General features: G+C 47.8%; 1 protein-coding gene across 1 annotated transcript in view; it reads left to right on the plus strand.

Annotated features, from left to right (window-relative positions):
- Nucleotides 1-21147, plus strand: part of Ablim1 (actin binding LIM protein 1) — a 160963-nt gene that overhangs the window by 64003 nt on the left and 75813 nt on the right. Inside the window, exons 5-6 of the mRNA XM_051200032.1 lie at nt 956-1082; nt 2635-2728. Coding sequence (XP_051055989.1) covers nt 956-1082; nt 2635-2728 — 221 coding nt within the window. The remainder of the gene's footprint in view (nt 1-955; nt 1083-2634; nt 2729-21147) is intronic.

The following is a 21147-nucleotide window of genomic DNA, read 5'->3' on the forward strand; positions in this document are numbered from 1 at the left end:
ATATTATTAAAGGGCCCTTTTGATGGGTGCAGGGCCAGACCAGCTAACCCAATGCTCACACTCTGACATATTGTGATGGTCGATATTGAGTGACAACTCAGCAGAATCTAGACTCCCCAAGGAGACAGACCTCTGGGTACAACTGTGAGGGATGGTCTAGAACGGGTTGAGTAAAGTAGGAAGAGGTCCACCCTATTCCACAAGAAGGGAGACACCTAGCTCCACACCAGCATTCTGTCTGCTCCCAGGCTGCAGTACCATGTGACCAGCTGCCATGGCCCCCTGCCAATGCCGCCATGGGCAATGTTGTCAAGATAAAGCCTTCCTTCTCAAGTTGCATTTGCCAGGGTTTTCTTGTTTTTGTTGTTCTTGTTGTTGCTGTTTTGTTTTGTTTGTTACCGCAATGAGAAAGGTAACTCACACATGCACCTCTCCGGAATCTGCCAAGGACAGTGAAGGCTAAGGAATTCAGTCATTTCACTGATACTCGGAGGGATGGTTTAGGTACCTAAGGAAGTAGAATCCCATTACATAGATGAGGTTGATGGTCAGTGCTCCCAGAATCGCACGCGGTGGTGAGCAGGGCTCCCAGCACACACGTGTGAGCTGATTCACATGTGTCCTCAATTAAATGAGTGCTTCCTTGATGTTCCAGCCAAGACGCTATAATTAAATGGCCTCTAGGCCAGCAGGACCCCAAAGGGTACCCAACTCCTGAGGAGCTAAGAGGTGAAGGACACCCTTCTGAGGAGGTCCAATAAGGTTTGAGCAGCTGCCTTGCCACGTGAGGACAGGTCCTGGGGGATTTACTGGAGAAGATTTTGTACGGAGAAACGAAACGGAACATAGTGACTGGGAGATCGGGCCGCACCACACGTGGGTGGGGTGGTAAGATTGCTCTCCGTGGATTTTGCAAGGGGAATGGCGGTAACTGTGGGCTGCTGTTCTTTTCCAGACTGTGCTGGCTGCGGAAGGGACATTAAGAACGGGCAGGCACTGCTGGCACTAGACAAGCAGTGGCATTTGGGCTGCTTCAAGTGCAAATCCTGCGGGAAGGTCCTCACCGGCGAGTACATCAGCAAGTAAGCCTGGGCTGGAGGGCGGGGGGGGGGGGGTTGGCTCTGGGTACAGGGCTCACCTTTCCTCCAGCATGCAGAAGTGCATCCCCATTTTGCATCAGTAGGGACTTTTGTTACAAAATTTGTCGAAAATAACTTCATTATTCTGCTTCTGCCACGCTGCAGCCGCTGTAAGCTTAATGGACTATTAATTGTGTCCCAATTTAATAATTAGCAGAGCTAGCATAGTGGCATACCCTGCCTTGTACTCAATTAAGCTCCTAGCCATTTCTCCTTTGCTATTTTTGTTTTCTGTGTGAAGCTAAGTGTTCTTCTCCAGGGCTTTAGACCCTCCCCCCCCCCGCCCCCTACCCCAGAACATGTGATCTGTGCACTTAGCCTGGCAAGACCATAGCACAGACTAGCCTGTCAGGGTGAGGGTCCACAATGGAACCAGAGAGTAGCAAATCTGTGGAGTCTGGGTGGGTTTTTTTTCAGTTGTTTGTCTTTTGTTGTTGTTTATTTTGTTTTGCTTTTTGTTTGTTTTTGATGTTGCTTTTAATGATAGAGGAATCTGCTACTGTCTTTTTATGCTTTTTGAAAGTTTCCCCAAGCAGGGGGTGAGCATATAGCTGGGTAGGAGAACTTAGGCCCCAGAGAGTACAGGGCCTGGTCTGGGTCTCCAACAAGGACAGGGATGGAGTTCACTGGGTAGAATGCTTGCCTACCTAGCGTGCACAGTGCCCTGGGTTTGATCTAGCACTGTGTGGACCTGGGCGTGGCTGTAAAAGCTATAACCACAGAAACTCTGACAACCTTGGCTTCTTAGAGAGCTGGAGGTCAGCCTGACTGCACCTGACCCTGCCTCAAAGGTCAAAAAACGAGAAACACGAAGAAGCCTAGCCAGTTCTGTTAAATCACTACATTCAAATGTAGTTAATGAATTTAATTTTATAAATCCATGAAACAATTTAAAAGGCATCTTGGCTCCCCTGGCCCAAAAAAATATAGTTTCAAAGTAGGTCTGGGGTCGAACTAAACACCCAGGTATGTGACCAATGATCTCTAGAGATGCTTGTGACTGACAGCCAAAACCAGAGAAGTGTTTGGCTTTTAAATGACATTAAAGAGTGTCGTATTAAGTTCAGTGGCCCCTCAGATTGCTGAGCTGAGGAGATGCTGTTTGAAGGCTGTGGGGCCCTGCTGGGCCCGGGAATCTGACAAGATGGTGTGGAGAGGGGGAAAGGAGCCCTGGGCCTCGGGCACCTGTGGACGGTGAACTCCCAGGTCTACTCTGAGGGTTATCTATCTGGGTTACCCAGAGGGGGCAATACTGAGGTTTCTGCTCCTTAGTTCTGTGGTAGCCAAGAAAGTGGCCATGGTAACCATGTGGTAGCTTATTGGGTTTTCAGTCTCTGGCCTGGAGAACTGCCATTTGCTCTCTGGCCTGTGGCTTTGTCTGGTCAGGTTGCGGGCCTGTGTGAAGATGAATTACGTTCTTGTTCTGTGGGAGAGGCCTCGGAGCTGCTGCCGCTTTGGCTCTCTTCCGTGGCCTGAGTGCGGCTCTGTGTTTCAGGGATGGCTCCCCGTACTGTGAAAAGGACTACCAGGGCCTCTTTGGGGTGAAGTGTGAAGTCTGCCACCAGTTCATCACAGGAAAAGTCCTGGAGGTAAGTGACACAGGGCTCCCTCAGGCTGCTGCCATTCCCCTCGCAGGCCTCCAAGCCTCTTGTCTCCTCCTGAGCAGGCCTCCAAGCCTCTTGTCTCCTCCTGAGGAGGAAGGCCGGAGGCCACAGGTGACTGTCCTCGGGCTTCCGTGAGCTATGCTCCCTCACTACCAAGCGCCAAGGGGGACGTGGAATGGCGGAGAATTCAAAGGGAAAATGATAGACTTCACTGAGAGTTAGACATGTTTTTTTTCTTATAAGAAGAGGGCGCCAGACCCTCCGTTTACACCTGGGCTTGGACGTGTGTGTTTGCCTGTGCAGCCCCCCCCCCAGAAGCTCAGACCTGAGAGGGAAGGGGAGGTGCAAGGTGCTGACTTCCCCACCCTTAGAAATCCACATCTGCTGTGACTGGGAGAGCCCTGTGCCCGAGTCAGTGTCAGGCGTGACCGCTTCCAGCCAGAGCCTTGCAGGAATCTGCCAGCCAGCACTGCCTCGGGATCTAGCTAACTCCTCTTGGTTCAGAGAGGCTGCAGCAAGGAATTCTGGGATCAAAGGTCACAGGCCTATTAGTCAAGCTGGAGGGGAAAGTAACAGTTCACACACACACACACACACACACACACACACACACACACACACACACACGTCTGACTGGGGTGGAGAATGTGTGCAGAGCAGGCAGAACAGGAAGCTAGCGGCTGTCACCTGCTGATCTACCAGCCCATCATGGTTCCTTCAGGTGCTGACGCTGTAAAGCCAGCAGGGTGCATTTTAGGGAACAGGGGTGTTTATCCTGTGAGTCCTGAAGGTGTTTCTGGGCCAGTCCAGGGGATATCACAACCAAGGTTACGAACCACCTCTCCAAGTGCCTCGAGAAGCTCTCTCGAGACACAGAGAGGTCACCATGGGCTCTGTGCTGTGGTCAGGAGAAGTTGCCTAGTGGTCTGAGGAAGAAAGCTCTAAGAGAAGAGGACGGCATGCAGGGACTCGTTGGCAGGGACACAGCACACAGGAATAGAAAGTGGGCATGCTGTGAACATAGCCCTGGAGAAGGCAGGGTGGGGTGTGGGTCCCTCCCGGGACAAATTCAGACGTCTGGGCTTCGTCAGGAGAGTGGGAAGGAAGGCATGTAGGTAGCTGTAGCTACAGCCACAGGGATGGGGTCAGGGCGCTGTGGGAAGAATAAATGGGAACATGCAAACAGTGTGTGTACACAGTTCCTACCACACTGTTGACCGCAGCAGAGGGCCGTGGAAACAACTCGGTTATATCCCAGTAGAGGCCGGCATGAACAAAATGGGTTACTCTGTGGCCTTAGGGGAGGCAGTGATGCCTGCTGCACCACAGGCAAACCCCAAGGGAAAGAAGGCAGAAGACAGGCAGGCAGGGAGTGTTTGAGCAGACCACCCAGACATGAGCCCATCACAGAGGGCCACAACTGTGTAATAATACCTAAACCTCAGCAACAGACAGCCGCTGGGGTTTGCCAGGGGCTGGGGAGAAGTGGGTGGTGAGTTCTCCCTGGATACGGTTCCGCTGAGCGAATGCTTTGGAACTAGGTACAAGAGGTGTTTACGTGGAGTGATAATTCACTCTCTCTCGGTTGGTTTTAAGATGCTGAATTTTAGACTACATGAGTTTTGCCTTGAATCTAAAGTTTAAAGAAGCCTGGAAGGGCATGAAAATGCTGTCAGGAAGAGAGAGACAGGACGATACCCAAGTTTAAGATCGTGTGTTCCCAGGAGTAGAATCAATGGTTTTTACAGTCCCAATGTGGAAACATGTTCCCCAAAGGAGTCTGGAAGAAAAAGGACTGTGTGACTGTGTGTGTGTGTGTGTGTGTGTGTGTGTGTGTGTGTGTGTGTGTGTGTGCTCACGTTTACTTTAACAGCTGCAGGAAGGAATCTATAAAACACAGCTGCATCCCAGAACATGTCATTTTAAAGACATGCTGGTCCCTCCACGTTTTCTCTCTGGCTCAAATCATAGATGCCACAAGAGCCTCGTCCCAACTGCCTTCAGGTGTCCAGGAAGGGAAGCCTGAAGAGTTTAGGGCTGGGGATATTCCTTGCAAAGCCTCCAGCACCGGTCAGCCGGGCCGGGAAGTAGTTTGTACATTCAACTTAGATTCAGGGTCCACCCAGCAGTCTCTGTCCTCTGCCGATGGGTGTGAGACTCCGAAGAATGTCCTGCAGGGTTAGCACAAGACATGTGACTGCCAGTGACTCAGCTGGGCTTGGTGGCCAAGAGAGAGCAGGACCAGCCTCATTCCGTGGCACTGCTGACAAACCATTCTAAGGGTGGGTTGGTCTTGGATACTATAGACTTTTCTTTACACTTTAAATTTGTTTTATCCTCTGTGTGGACTGCAACAGTAGTGACTTAAGACAATTTATTCTCTCTGTTTTAGAGTCTAGACATTTATAACAATGTATCCTCCCAAATCGTCATCTCCAGCCTCTAGCGCTCCTGGCATACCTCGGCTTGTGTCCCCACCCTCCAGGCTCACCACCTTCCCTGCCTTTTCACTTCTCTCTGCCAGCCACCCTCCTGCCTTTCTCCTAGAAGGGCCTTTATCATTTCACCGAAGGCCGTGCCCATCACTCAAATAGCCCTCCTCAAGACCTCAATTACATCTCTAAAGAACTTTCCAAATAAGTTAACACTCCCAGCTCTAAAGACTCCCTGTGGAGGTATCATTTGTTCATCCTGTTCTAGAAAAACAAGTATTACTGTGGAAAGGCCATCTCATTGGAGGGAAGCTGAGGCCCCTGCATGGGGTTCCCCTAAAGGAACCTTACCATGCCTGGGGTTCCCCAAGTCCGGCTGTCCCGGTACAGCTGTGTCTCTGGTTCTCCAGGGCTGTCTTCCTCTCTCAGACGCAGAGCAGCATCCACCCTCACCTCCATCTTTGATTTTTGTTGTTGTTGTTTGTTTTGGGACAGGGTCTCACATATCCCAGGCTAACCTCAAACTCACTATGAAGCTGAGCGCGACCTTTGACCGGTTGTTAGTCCACTTCCATCTCCTGAATGCTGGGATTACAGGACTGTGTCAGCAAGCCTGGGGGATGTGGTTCTGGGGATGCCAGACCCGTACTGTACCAGCTGAGCTGCAGCTCAGCCTCCTCCCCCCACAGTCATAACCTCACACCCGTCTTCAGCCTGAGGGGAGGGTGGTTTAATGAGAATTAAACCTAGGAATCCACTCTTGGCTCTGGAACTCACCCTCTGGCGCAGCTTGGACAAGCTTCTCAACATCCTTAGCCTCATCTCTCCTTTAATTAATAAGGATCATTAAAAGTATGTTCATAAATCCAAGACTCCCCAGATCCCTGTGCTTCCCAGAGTGTGAGTTCTGCAAGGGGTCCAGAGCCTGTGGCTCAATTTTGTCTGGAAATGCCATCTGGAGAATGGCCTGTCATGCCCAGGCACATACCTTATGCCATGCCTATCTTTATTGTCATTTACTTCCTGTTACTTTTCAACAGTGGCATTGTCCTTGGGTGCAATCTTGTTGTAAATGGTGTCTGTAAAGTGTTTGTTTGCAAGGCCTGTGAGATGGTTCAGTGGGCAAAGGTGCCTGTTGCTGAGGGCCGAGTTAGATCTATGTGACCCACATAGGGGAAGGAGAGATTTCCTCACGAATGCCCCCCCACGCGAAAAATAATGCAAATGCAGCAGTTTCCTTACAGTACTTACTAACTGACCTATACATCCAAGGGACATTCTGAGGATGGGAGGCCGCCTCTTTGTTGAGAAGTTCAGGAGCAAATTAGAGTGAATTATTAGGGCTTGTGGATCGCCTCCGACCTCCAGTCCCTTCTCTGAACTCTGCTTGGAATCAACCTTGCCTATTTATCCTCCCAATTTCCCTGCCCACGCCCACCCCAGCCCCTACTCTGGAAGCTACAAGGTGGGCATGGGACTTCCCTTTGCTGCAAATCACCCAGGTCATTGGTGGATACCTCCCAGAGATCCCTTTTCCAGACGCTGACCTTCATCTTCATCACGAAGGAGCCAGCACATGTAGACAAGGTCCCCTCCCGCACCGCTGTAGGCTCCCTAACCTTTCTTCTCTCTAATCCCATCACCCCAGGGAGACTCCGTCTTTCTGCTCACTCTCCAGGTCCACTTAAAACAGACAGCCCAGCCTTTGGTCCCTCTGCTTGTGTTCCTTCCCTAAAGAGACGCCTGCAGGCTGCTATCTCCGGGGACATTCTTCTGTCCCTTGTGGAAGGAGCCAGGCAGAAGCTGTGTCCTGATTCTCACCACAGGGGTGGGAAACACTTTCTGCTGTCCTTGCTCGGGTCACACGGGCTCCCCTTTCCTGGTCCTCCTATCAGCCCACACCTGCTGGCTGAAGCTGGTCTTTCTAGACTGTGTGGTGAAGCCTGTTTTCTCGGGGCTCTGTTGGGGACTAAGTGCTGGTGTCTGTAGAAGCTACTGAAGAACTTGGCCCTAGTGAGGAGATTCCACCTGAGCCCCTGCCTCTCCATGTAACCCTATGGGGCCCAGTCCTGTCTTGCATGGGTTAATCTGGATGGGATCTGGGCCTGCTTTTAAGCCCCCCCACCCCCCCTCTACTCCTGGCACGTGGGAAATGAAGTCCTAACAGGATTCGGTCAAATCCTCTCCCTGGATTCTCCAAAGGATTAAAAAGCCAGTGGTTTTGTCTTACCTGGCCCTTTAGCTGATTAAAAACTGCTTTTCCATAAAGGAGTGCGAGCAAATGTTTAAATCACATTAGAGACCTGTCCCATCCTTGCTGGTGTGGGTATTTTGGGCGGGTTTTGATCATACCATGAGTTGGTCTTTCTTGTTTTGGACTAGCCTGTCACCTGGGGACGGGGGAGGAGAGCAGCACAGGTTGTCCTGTGGCATTTACACAACAGGCCTGGTTGTCACCTCGGAAGACAGCTTTTCAGAAAACAGTGGGGCCAGGGGCAGGGGCGAGGGCCAGGGCAGGGGCGAGAGGCAGCGCTTTGCTGGAAGCAAATGGAACCCTGCCTGTTTGGGCTTGCTTTGTTTTTTAACTTTTTATAGGCACAAATACTTTTGAGAATCGGGGAAGGGAAAGGGATCGAGTCCCTCTGTTGATGTTCTGTACCCCAGGGGACAGTGAGCCTCCACAGTACAAGTGATCTCATAAATACTAACTCTCACAGCGGGCCGGTGCAGTGGTCAAGGCGGGCACTACTGACCTCCTTTTATAGAAGAAGCCACCTCGGGCTGGGAATCTGGAACTAATTAGCGACAGACTGAAATTAGAAAACAGGTCTCTTGATTCTCAGAAGGCGGGGACACATGGGCGTTCGTGCACATTTGTGCATAGCCAGTACAGCTCGATGAAGAACCCTGGTGGAGGGAGTGGCGTGTCTCATTAGTCGTCCTGTGATACCTGTGCTGATGACAAATGCTTGCTACTTCATCGCTTTTATTGTTTTTACTAACGTGTGATTTGCCCCTGAAGACCTTGCTCACGGTCTGTGGTGTTTCTGTGGGGTTATACCGAAGGCTGTTTTGAATTAGTTAATCGGCTGCAGGCCATCAGAGAATATTGGGGATAAATAATGCTGTCTCCAGCCCAAGAGCTTTATTTCTCCACAGAGCTCTAGCCTGGAATGTTTCCGGGATTCCCAGATATTCTGGACGATCTCATGAGGCGCAGTGAAAATAGGGACAGTGGTCATGTTCCCTCATTCCAGATGTTCCGTGGGTAGCTAGAACTAGAGAAATGGCTTCCTATTTTTCCTTCTGTTTTTGGAGATGGGGTCTTGTTATTTTGCAAGATGGACTTCAAGTAATGAGCTCAAGCAGTGTGTCCACCTCACCTTCAGGAGCAGGTGGGACTTTAGGGAGGTGCTATACTACCACACCTAGCTTGAAATGGTTTCATTGTAAATGGGTTAAGCAAATAGCAGTGTATCCACATAATGGAATATTATTTGGCCATGTAAAAGAGTGAAATACTGATTCATGTTATACCAATGAAAAATTTGAAAGCACTCAAAAGAAAAGAAACAAGTCCCAAAAGATCATGGGTCATATGATTCTGTTTGTGTGAACTATATAGATTAGACAAATGAAAGAAAATTCATAGTTCCCAGGGGCTGGGAGGAGAAGGAAGCAGGAAGTGACTAGTGATGGACCTTTGCTTTAGGGAGGAGGGCTGAAAACTTCAAAGACTTAGACAATGGTGATAGCTGCACAATTTTGTCAATGTATGCTAAGGGTGTATTTTAATAATGTGAATTTTATGACACCTAATTTCCATCTCAACCTCAATGTATAAGTGTGTGTGTGTGTGTGTGTGTGTGTGTGTGTGTGTGTGTGTGTGTAAAGAAACATCCCTGCGCCCTTTGCAAAGACACAAGATGGCAGGTGGGTTACTGTTACTCTGTGTCTGTGAACGACTCTAGAATTATAAAAGATCAAAAAAACCACACACACATATCATATAAACACATATACACTGCTTAAACATACATGCACCACACCATCCACTCATACACACACATGCACTGCCCGAACACACAAGCACCACATTGTGCACACACACACACACACACACACACACACACTTGCAGGATCCTTACCTGCCTGCATTCTCTCACAGTTTTAACTGGGTAGCTCTGAGGTCTGAGATCAGAAAGGCACAAATGAGGAGTCAAACTGATACCACGTTTGTTGTGGTCATCTTTGTCTGTAGCCCGGGACGGCTTGAACTTGCTGTCCATCAGTCTGTGCCGGGTTCTTTCTCACTGTGGGAAGCTTAACTGTGCCCTTGTTCCCAGAGGACGAGTTCATTGATGTAAGGTCCTGAATGGCAGGGAAGTGACCTTGAGTTTAAGTTTGGCACAGGCCTGTGACGCTGCTGCCTTCCCGTTCTCCACAGCAGGCACTGTCTCACTGGGAACACATCTCTTAACATGATGAACTGCTTCAGGAAAACATGTCTGGCCTCCACCCCTCCCCCACTCCCACCCCAAGCCATTCACTTTCTCTCTGGCTTTTACACTGGCGGAAATGTGTTGCCCAGGGAACCAAAGACTGTTCGCAGCAGTAAAGAATTGATATTTATGGAAAAATCACCCCGTTTCCTGTCAGAACAAATAGAGGAGCTTCCTTATCCGGAAATGACAGTTTGAAAAGAATTTGTATATATCTTGAGTTGAAAGATGTTTTGTTTCTGAGAGTGACTTTTAACTTCAGAGACTTAAGTCAATTGGACATTTTCCTTACCTTTCTTTGATTGTAAACGTACGATTTTATTTTACTGTTTAAGCCACATTATTATGAAACAATGCGTGGTTTTCTTATCTGACTCAATCAGGTTGGAAGCTTAAGCCTATTGTTTAAAGATATTTTCCATGCCAGCATTTTGACTCACACTTTTAATCCCAGTACTTGGGATAGAGGCACAGGCAGGTCTCTGAGTTCAAGGCCAACCTGGTTTACATGGAGAGTTCCAGGAGCCAGGACTACACAGAAGACTGTAGGGAGAGGAGCCTGGAGAGATGGGTCTGCAGTTAAGAGCACTGGCCGCTCCTCTAGAGGACCTGGGCAAAATTCATAACACCCTCATAGTGACTCATGGGATTGGTAACCCCATTTCCAGGGAGACACAGCACCCTCTTCTGGCCTCTGCAGGTAATGCATATATGTGGTTGTGGCACTTAGAAAGAGAACAGCCCCCAAAGGAGTGGCACTCTCAGGAGGTGTGGTCTTGTCGGAGGAAGTGTGTCACTGCAGGGGTGGGGTTTGAGGTCTCCCGTGCTCAAGCTGTGTCATTGTAGTATACAGTCCACTTCCTGCGGCCTGTGGATCAAGATATAGAACCCTCAGCTCTTTATCCAGCACCATGTCTGCCTGGGGCCACCATGCTTCCCACCGTGATGATCAGGGACTAAACCTCTGGAGCTATTAGCGATGGCCAACTAAATGTTTTCCTTTACAAGAATTGCTGTGGTCATGGTATCCCTTCACAGCAACAGAAACCCTAACTAAGACAGTGGTGCTCAGGCATGCATGCGGACAAAACATCCTTAGACATAAAATAAAAAATTAAAGTTAAATACACGCACACACATTTTTTCTTTTTCATTAGATACTGTGCTGGTTTGAAAGGAAATGGTCCCCAGAAGGAGCGACACTATTAAGAGGTGTGGCTGTGTTGGAGGAAGTGTGTCACTGTGGGGGTGGGCTTTCACATCTCTACATGCTCAAGCCACACCCAGTGAGGGGTCACTTCCTGCTGCCTGCAGGTAAGGTGTAGAGTTCTCAGCTCCCTCTCCAGCACCATGTCCGCCCGCACGGCACCATGTCCCACCACGTTTTCCTTTATAAGAGCTGCCATGGTCATGCACTCTCTTCACAGCAGCAGAAGAGACTAACACTGTTTGGATTTAATAAGGGGAACTGAATTTTGAGGTTTGGGGAAGCATTCTCCCTTGGAAAGAGCATCCTCAGGAATCCCTGGGCTCCGCCATCAGGCTAAGGATGGCTGGAGACATGGGCGCTGACCCGTACATGGCCGCCCCCATCCCTGCCTCTTCTGCTGGGCATTTTCTCTCTGCAATCCCCTCCCGTTCCGTTCTAAGAGCTTGTGGCACAAAAGGTGTCTCCTCGGGGACCCTGGTGCCACCTCGGCCTTGTGCATTTATAAACTTCACCTCTTTGCACAAGTGTGTGAAATTTGTGACCATGATGCCAAGCTCTCCAGGAGCTGCATCCCCCTGGGTGAGGGGATGTTAACAGGAGCTGCAGGAGTGATGGCAGCGTTTGGTCCCCTGGACCAGACAGCAATCGGCCCCCCTCTCTCGTCTCTGGCACTAGAAGCAGGCTCCTCCTGCTCTGTGCTACAGCTCAGTGTGATGGCTTCCTGCCTTTTCCTGTGCCAGCCCAGCAGATGGACCTGACCCTGGGCTGCCGGCTAGCCAGGATGGGAGGAGTTAGGGCCGTAGCCCACAAGCCTGGCAGGAATGGACAGGTGCAGGCATCCCTCCCCCTCAAAGCAGACTTTGGAGCTGGCTTACAAACTGTCTATAAGCTCTGTAACCCTGTGGTGCTCAGCCTTCTTAACGCTGCGACCCTTTAACATAGCTCCTCGGGTTGTGGTGACCCCCAACCACAAAAATTATTTTCATTGCCACTTCACAGCTGTAACCTTGCCACTGTTATGAAGCATAATGTACATATCTGTGTTTTCCGATGGTCTTAGGCGACCCCTGTGAAAGGGTCATTTGACCCCCCCTCCAAGGGGTCTTGACTTGTAAGCAAGTGCAAGGCTGTATGCATCTCAGTACCAAAAAGAATCCTGGGACTTGGTGTCACTCAGCAGTGAGGCAGGAGGAGGAGGGGGGTTGCATCACACACACACACACACACACACACACACACGAGTCCATCCCTTCGGCTGCACTTGGAGCTGATCAGCTCAGGCTCAGCTATAAAAGGGCGATAATAATGTGGTAGACACACATCAGATAAGGAACCAGCTGTCTGGGACAGTATCTGGCACACTGGGCCTCAAGGAATATTTTTGTTGTGTATTTGTTGACTGTTTTCGTTTCTTGCACTTACAAAGGAAGGACCGGTAATGTCAATAAGTCTATGTGCAGGAAGCAGACTGGCTCCTTCCCTACCCCCACTCTATTTACTCCTGAGGTGGTTATATGTGATGATTCATGATGCACCATTAAGAAGTTGGAGCAAGGGACTGGAGAGATGGCTCAGTGGTTAAGAGCCCTGGCTGCGCTTCCAAAGGACCCAGGTTCTATTCCCAGCACCCACAAAGTAACTCACAACTGCCTGTCGTACCAGTTCCAAAGAATCAACACCCTCTTTTTGGGCTCCTCCGTGCAGGAGGTACACATAGACACACAAAGGCCAATACACGTGCATATAAAATAGGTAAGTTTTTAATTCGGTTACCATCCATGAAGATGTTTGGAAATGAAAGCCCCTTAAACCACTTAACTTTAGGCTCCACGTGCATTTCTGCCCATGAGCTCAGTCTCTCACAGAGTATTTTTTTGTCAGTCTTTACTAGAATCTAGCAGCTGGCAATAATGAATGGCTGCGAATTTTGCCATGGCCTTCAACCAAAATCATGAAAGATCACATGACCCCAACTTTCCCAGCACGCCACGTGTAAAACGAACGGCTCTTTAGTTGCCTTCCTGTCCATTAATGTCCCCCTCCCCACTCCACCTGAGTCCAGTGTGTTTAAGCATCAACTTCTGCAGACTTCTTGCTGCTAAGCCGGACTGTCATCCATAATGCTGGCACATCGGCTAGACAGGCCTATATTCACGATGACTGTGATGGATATCCAGGGCGATGATGGAGAGGCTGCTTGGCTGCTTTGCTTCAGCCTTGGCTTCAGCATCAAGTCTCCTTGGAGCGGGGTTTAGCCAGGAAATTGGTGGTTAATATTTGTCGCATTTATGCATTGCAAAACTCACCTGTGTTGAGAACTCTGTGGTGATGTTTGGTGACATTAACGGAATTATGAGCTGTCATCACAGCCAGGCTCATGAACGTCTCTGTCCCCTTTCTTAGGTCCCACCTTTGATTGGGTTCTCATTTGCTGTCTCCGAACCATGTCCACTGACGAGAACAGGGGCCTACCTGTTGGAAAGGCAATCTGTACTGACTTCATGGAGGCCTGCCCTCCCCGGTGCCTTTCTTGAGTCTCCAAACTCCACAGCGCAGTGATATTTGGATTATATTTCTTTCTCAGTAAATCCTAAAGATGGCTACTTCTCTTTCTCCCCAACCCAAGATCAGAGAGGTGGTTAAATGAGTACAATCTGGACAAGAAGCAGATAATACAGATTGAGTTAGGCAAGGTAGAAAAAGTTGGAGATTGATGGGGAGAGGTCCCAGTTCTGCCAAGGTTGCTTACAGCCACGTGACTGGGGCCCAGCTGAGTTCCCATGTTTTGTCCTCAGTGAAGGAAAGATTCCTTCTCTCTTCTAGCAAGCTTTTGGCTGCTATCTGTGCCAAACTAGAGGTACTAGGAATACAGAGGTTAAAAGCGTCATCTTTGATTTTTAGTGGGGAAAAAGTCACCTGGATGTCGTATGTTTGATATGAGTTTCCAGGGCACGTGTGGTTTCGTGTGCCTTATCCGCTATAGCATGTGTGCCTGATAACGCAACGGGTCAATCTCATGTTAAGAGCTGTCACCACAACAAAAGTTGCGTGCGTGTGTGCGTGTGTGTGTGTGTGTGCGCGCGCGCGCGCACGCGTGCGCTTCCTACTGGTGCCTGTGGGTGTTGGAATCCAAACTGGAGTCCTCTGGGAGAGTGACATTTGAGCCGTCTCTCTCCCAAGCCCGCTGTTGGTTCTCAGACTCCAGGTTCAAGCAGGGACCTGGAGAAGTGAGGCTAATCCTCAGTGCTGCCATAATTCTGGGCTTAGATGCCCGCAGATGCCACTCTGAGAATCTCTCCCTGTAATGGAGGGTTTTGACTCATTGGAAGAAAAGCACCCTGTAATTATTAGGATGTACAACTAATAGCTTTATCTTCACTTCAGCTATGTTGCCAATACTTTTATATTTCTCCAGCAGTGGTTGTGTAAGGACTCAGGCATTACGCTGGCCCGCCCCTGTCACCTGGCAGAATGCACTCAGGCAGCGCCCTGGCCAGCCCAGGGGTCCATAGTCTGCATGCAGGCGCAAAGGATCCTTTGAAAGACAGACCCCACCCACTTATGCTCTCTTTCCTGCTCCTCCCCTGGGGCAGATAGGACTGTTCTAGTCTCCCTCTCCTCTTCTGTCCTCTCTCTGTCTCGTTGCCTCTTCTCTCTTCTCCTCCCTTTCCCTTTCTAATAAAAACATCTCACTAAGCTCTGTCTGCCTGGCATGCTTGTCCCCTGCCTCGGTCACCCTTGCCTGCCATGGAATCGGCCAAGGTTCACCATGAGCTTTATCATAACAGTTGGGACTATTTCTGTTGTGGGATTTCCCACCCAGTTCTGCAACCGCTTTGCCCCAAATGAACACACAGACCTATATTAATAATGAAACCGATGGCTGATGGCTTGGGCTTCTTATTGGCTAGCCCTGTCTTAATTATTAACCCCTAACTACTAATCTAAGTATTTGCATGTGGTCTTGGCTTACCAGAGAATGCTGGACCTGCAACTCCTTTGCCTGCTACATGGTAATGGTAACTGACTCTGGCGAGCTCTCCTGCTTACCTTTCCCACACTTCTCCTCCTTTCCTAGTCCTACCTATCTTACTGCCTCATTGGCCCAACAGTGTTTTATTCATCAACCAATAAGAAAACATAGAAAAGGACACCACCCCCCATCATGTTTCCAACCAGCTTAGAGAGATCCCATAGAATAGAGAAGGGTCTTAGGCTGTGTTGGTCATTATGGCACAGTAAGGACTATGATTTTTCCTAAATCATCCTTGTCTTGTTGAAAATGGCCATGGTTGATACAGAGTCTGGCCTCCGCGCATGAAGGGAACCTAAAAGGGAACTGACTCATCCCAGCAGACTTGTCTAGTTTGGGTGGCTGCTTGTCCATGTGAGCTGGGGACCTCACTTCCTGTCCCAGGTTCATCTGAGATTTCTGAAGAACTGCCCAGAGCAGTTACAGTAGTCATTTAGTCCCTCCACCCCCCCCCACACACACGCTCACAAATACAAGTGTACACATGTGCGCGTGTGTGCGCACACACACGCTCACAAATACAAGTGTGCACATGCGCACACACGCTCACAAATACAAGTGTGCACATGCACATGCGCACACACACACACACACAGTATAGGGCTGGTAGGACTGCTGCTCAGCAGGTGAAAGCACTTGCTGCCACACCCAATGACGGGGGAGGGGAGACCTGACCCCTGCGACTTATCCTCTGACCTCCACACTTGAGCCATGACACCCTTACACACACACACACAAAATAAATATATACATGTGAAAGAAGAGTTGGGAACTAAACACAGCACAGGTTGTGTAAACACTGGCCTCTGGCCGGGCTGACCAGTAAGTCCTCCTTAGCGGTCCTTTCCATCAGACAGCACTGCAGAGCTGAGTTTGGAATGCACCTCCAAAGTTACACTCAGTTTGATTTCACTTTTGCCTGGAGTAACAATGTGTCTCCAAAGCAGCGACTTGGACCAGAAAGCTGTTTGCAAGCTGTGCTGGCCACACACCTTTCCCTCTTTCCAAATCTAAAAACGACACTTGAAAGCACTGGCCTGATTTGAAGGCCAGCCTGGGGGAGCATCACTATCAGATTTACAACTTAGTTAATTGTGAGCGGCTGTGAAGAAATGGCACGTTCCTCACCTGCATTTAACAAAAGAAAGAATGCCTACCCCCCTCCTTTTCTGGAACATGGGCTGGCCCATCATGTGGCGGCTGGTGTGTTTAGTCAGTGAAGCAAGAGAGGAGGCGTTGAGCCTGCCACAACTGCTCTAGTTTCCTGTGTGAGTCTCTAGAGGGATGCTGGTGGCTGCAGCCTAGCTTCTCAGTGAAGCCTGGTGTGTAAGCCAGGCAGGCAGGGGCCTCAGTCTACAGGGCTGAGGTCTGGCATTGCAGAGTACTCTGAGCTGGCAGCCCAGAGGAGTTCCGCCCAGGAGAGCTGAGGAACGGACCCACAGGAACCCTGGCACAAGGTAAAGCAGGCATTGCAAGGGTGTCCTTTGCCTTGGGAGGCAGTTGTTAAATCTCTGGCCTCCTGGGCAAGCTTGGGAGCCACTGGGAGCCTCCACATGTTGTAAGTTGCATGGTAGCAACAGAGGCTTCTATTATCCTGAAATGCATTTTATTTCTTGTTTTTTTTTTTTTGTTTGGTTGGTTTTTGTTTTTTTCCTGATGCTACACAGCTGAACCATGGACTATCTCTCATAGATAGATGTCCAAAGAGACTGGACAGGTCTTGCCAGGATGTTGCAGAGGCTTAAAAACAGGAGCTGTGTTTGAGTGCAATTATTCCTAAGAATTTTGTAAAAAAAAAAAAAAAAAAAAAAAAAAAAGCATTTTAGACTTTTGGTTTTGTGTGTGTGTGTGTGTGTGTGTGTGTGTGTGTGTGTGTGTGTGTGTACTTGCTACTGTAATGTGTGAGTGCTTTTCTACTGTAAATGAAAGTCAGTATGTTTTGATAGTATTCTTATTTGTTTCGGCTACAGTTTGAAAGAGTCCTCAGGGTGTGACCTCTTGCCACCTCCGGCTGTGCAGTGAGAGAACTCCAGTCTTTATAATAAAAATAGTTTTCCTAAAGACCTAGCTGCTGGTACAGTTGTATTCAAAAGTTTATTATATTCTGCGTGGGGAGAGAAATGTTTTAAAGTGTGTTGTGAAGAAGAAATGAGATGAGAAAGTTATCCCAACTGTGGTAGAGATGGATGAGAGCTCCCTGCAGCTGAGTGAGGCTAGAGACTTAGAAGAAATCTGAGCCATTCCTTGAGGCAGCAGAGGAATGTTAATAGGATATGAAGTCCTTTAGGTTACCCAAACAGGTTCTGACAAGTAAGTGAAAAATAACTAATTAAAATATAATTGTTGCCATTCTGTAATGGATCAAAAGGCTGGCTGGGTCTCGAGGTACTTTGGATAGTTGATTTTGCCGGGCTCAGGGGCATGAGCTACTTTTGAGGAGGCTTTTGTGGCAGGCCTCCTGTGGAGCTGGGAATGGAACTGTGGGCAGATGTTTTAAGTAGGTTGCTTAGGCGTTTTCATGGGTCAGTAAGTTTAGTGTCAGTGGTTCATCTAACAGCCACAGGGAGTGTTTGCATCGGGGCCACAAAGGGCTTTCCCCTCCAGCTAGCTGCAGCTTATCTGAAAGGACATAGCAGTCAGAGCCACCTGGGTCTTGTCATCTGCTTCTGTCCCCAGAGCCCTTCAGACCAGGGCTTTCAGCTTTGCACTGCTGACATTTTAGATGGAGTCATTCTTTGTGGCTGGGGACTGTCCTGAAGGATGTTTAACATCGGTTTGATCTGTACCTGCCAGGTGACAGTAGTCCCTCCCTCCCCAGCCACAAACATTGCCAGAGGCCCCCAGCAGGGCTCAGGACACCCTGTGCAGAGTCTCTGCTCTGGAAAACCCTCTGAACTCTCCTGCTGCATGTCAGGATGGGAGGGATGGGAGAGGTAGCCAGTGCATGTAGGAGTTCTTCAGAGTCCAAGGAAAGCAACTGGACTGACATTTTAGCCTGATCATTTTGGTTTGGGTTTGCCTGGCCTTTATTTGCAGGTGTGTGTAACGAGTATGGTTTTTCTGCCCGCCGACGCCCGGTCTTGTCCTGCCGCTGCGCCAGCCCCAAATAATGCACAGAGACTCTGTATTTGATACAATACTGTTGGCCCGGTTACTTGTTACTTATCGGCTAGCTCTGCCTTTAATTATTAACCCATTTCTATGTATCTTCACATGGCCTTCTCTTACCGGGGAGGCGGCTGGCGTCCAGCTCTCTCCAGACTCTCCATCTTGACTCCTCCTTACTACTTCCTATTTCCTCCTTGTCTCCTAGTCCCTCCTATCTTCCTCTCCTATTGGCCAACAGTGCTTTATTTATTAACCAGTATGAGAAACATATACAGAATGACATCTCCCATCATCTCCTCTTTTCTGTCTAAATAAAAAGGGTTTTAACTTTAACATAGCAAAATATATCACATAACAGTTATCAAATAAGAATCACAGCTAACAATATTTAGCCCATTAACATTTAGCAAGATTTAAGAAAATATTCCATCATCTATTCTATCTTTGTGTGTCTAAAGTCTATACCATAACTATCTGTCTTCAACTCCTTCAAAGACCACAGAAGGATAATATATAAACTCTACAAATGAAAGAGACATCTTGCCTTTGTCAGTCACCTGAAGTTCTTCTGTAATCTTCCATCTTCAGCCCATAGGCCATAGTGTGTCTGGCAGACTCTTCAGCAAAGCAGGAAACTTTAAACTGTCTTCTTGTATTGGCAGTTTGTTAGTCACTTTCCTCTGTGTCCTGCAGACTGTCTGGCAGACTCTTCCATGAAGCAGGAACTCTATAGCAATGTCCATCTTGAATCAGCAGTCACTTTTCTGTGGGTCCTGCATGTCCAGTTTATACAGCATAAAGTCAAACAGTCCAGACAAGAGCAGTATCTTGTCCAAATGGCTAGTCTTGCCATATTGGAAGTAAACTCCATAACGTGTTTCTTTAATGTCCATCTTCCTTTCTGACGCAGGTGGTATTGCCAGGAACAATTATGTCTCATTGTCAAGAAAAACCCTAAACCATTTTAGATGCCATATTCTGTAGGTCTTTGAAAGGTTTGAAGAATGCCTAACCATCTCAAATATATGTCTGTATATCTAGAAATACTAACTAACTTAACTATAAGTTCTAACTATCATAGGTAACTATCTAAAAATCTGTACTAAATTATACATTATATTTCTAAATGAGCTATGCAAACACAATACCTGAACAAGAGGAGAAATATATATATCACAAAATTGACATTAAATTGTATCAATAAATGAAAATCGATTCCAAAACAAAGTAATCATATCAATACCATAATTCCCTTTTTACCTTTAAAAATAATTGGCTGTGATCATTAACCATTTATACCCAAGTCCATTTAAATGAAAACAAACATTTATAAATATTTGGGAATTTGGGCGTCGTTCTTTCCAAACTACTTCCTGCTGATAGGGGGCACTGTCATGGGGGATCCTGAGAAGATGTAGAAATCTTGGCTGTAGTCTGTAAGGCTGTTTTGTTTAGCTGTTTTGAATGTAGGATCACCTGGTACTCTGTTTCAGGCGGTCTGGCTTGCTCAAACCACATTAGTCTGGAAGGAATCCACAGCTTTTTATTTTCTGTGGAAACAAAAATAGAAATCCTTTTCCCCAGTAACTTGTCCTTGAACTTAAATGTTGGAGTCAAAGCATTTTTAAAATATATAAATTGAATTAATGCAGCAGCATTTCCTTTATCAGTTGTTATTTTCTCAGCAGTCAAACAATGCAGAGACAACACAATAGCATACAGTAACCAGATTCTCTCTGAGCTTTTCATCTTTAAGTGGCTTTATTATTACTCTGTTTATTTTACTTTTATTTATTTTTTGACATAGGGTTTTACTGTCCCTGTGTAACTCTTATCTGTCCTGGAATTTACTCGGCATACCAGGTTTACTTTACAAATCACAGAGATCTGCTTGCCTCTGTCTCTTGAGTGCTGGGATTAAAGGCGTGTGCTACAACACCCAGTTCCTCTTTGTCTCTTTAAAACCATTTTTTTCATGTCTACGTATATTTTAAAACACACTGTAAACCTTTAGAGGTTTTTCTTAATATGAATCTGTCTTCACTGTAAATCTTTATCTTCGTCTGGCTACAAGTCTTTTATCTGGTAAACAACAACATTGCTAAAATGAAAGTCATAGCTGTGTCAGCCGCAGTTTACCAAAGATGGTGGTGGGTACTTTTACCGCCAGAATGGAAAGCTGTGCTCACCACCTTGGTCTGCGCTGCCACCCAGAAAGCATGCTGCCGGCTTGGAGATGTGGTCACTGCCATTGCCATCTCTCATACACACCAATAAATTGTTAGCAGAGTTATTTAAAAGCTGTGTGGTTTTTTGCCGCTTAAGCTGAGTCAGGAATCTTCCCTTAAAGGACGCCGCGAATATCTGCTTGTCTCTAGCAAAGCAGAGTACAACCGAGAAAAATGCTTTTACCAAGAAACCTTGCTTGTCTCTGTTCTTTTGTTTCTAAAACCCTTTTTTAAGCTTTTGTTAAATTTTAAGTGGAAGTTCTTATTAACCACGTGGGCGCCATTTGTAACGAGTACGGTTTTTCCGCCTGCTGCCCGGTCTTGTCCTGCTACCACGCCACCAGCCCCAAATAACACACAGAGACTCTGTATTTGATACAATACTGTTGGCCCGGTTACTTGTTACTTATCGGCTAGCTCTGCCTTTAATTATTAACCCATTTCTATGTATCTTCACATGGCCTTCTCTTACCGGGGAGGCGGCTGGCGTCCAGCTCTCTCCAGACTCTCCATCTTGACTCCTCCTTACTACTTCCTATTTCCTCCTTGTCTCCTAGTCCCTCCTATCTTCCTCTCCTATTGGCCAACAGTGCTTTATTTATTAACCAGTATGAGAAACATATACAGAATGACATCTCCCATCAGGTGTGTGTGTGTGTGTGTGTGTGTGTGTGTGTGTGTGTGTGTGTGCATGTCTCCTCCCTTCCCCTCAAAGGCCCTCTGGTATTTTGTCAGTGTTGTGTGGTATAAAAGACAGGCATATATATTATAAATGCATGCAGCCTGGGAACTATTTAAAAAGAAAAAGAAACTTACAGTGGCCTGTTCTACAAAGTGAAGGATTTCCCACAGACTATTCATTCTGCACTTAAAGGTGTTTTGATGCGTGGG

Source organism: Phodopus roborovskii, unplaced genomic scaffold, assembly GCF_943737965.1.
Source record: "Phodopus roborovskii unplaced genomic scaffold, PHOROB, whole genome shotgun sequence".
NCBI lineage: Eukaryota > Metazoa > Chordata > Mammalia > Rodentia > Cricetidae > Phodopus > Phodopus roborovskii.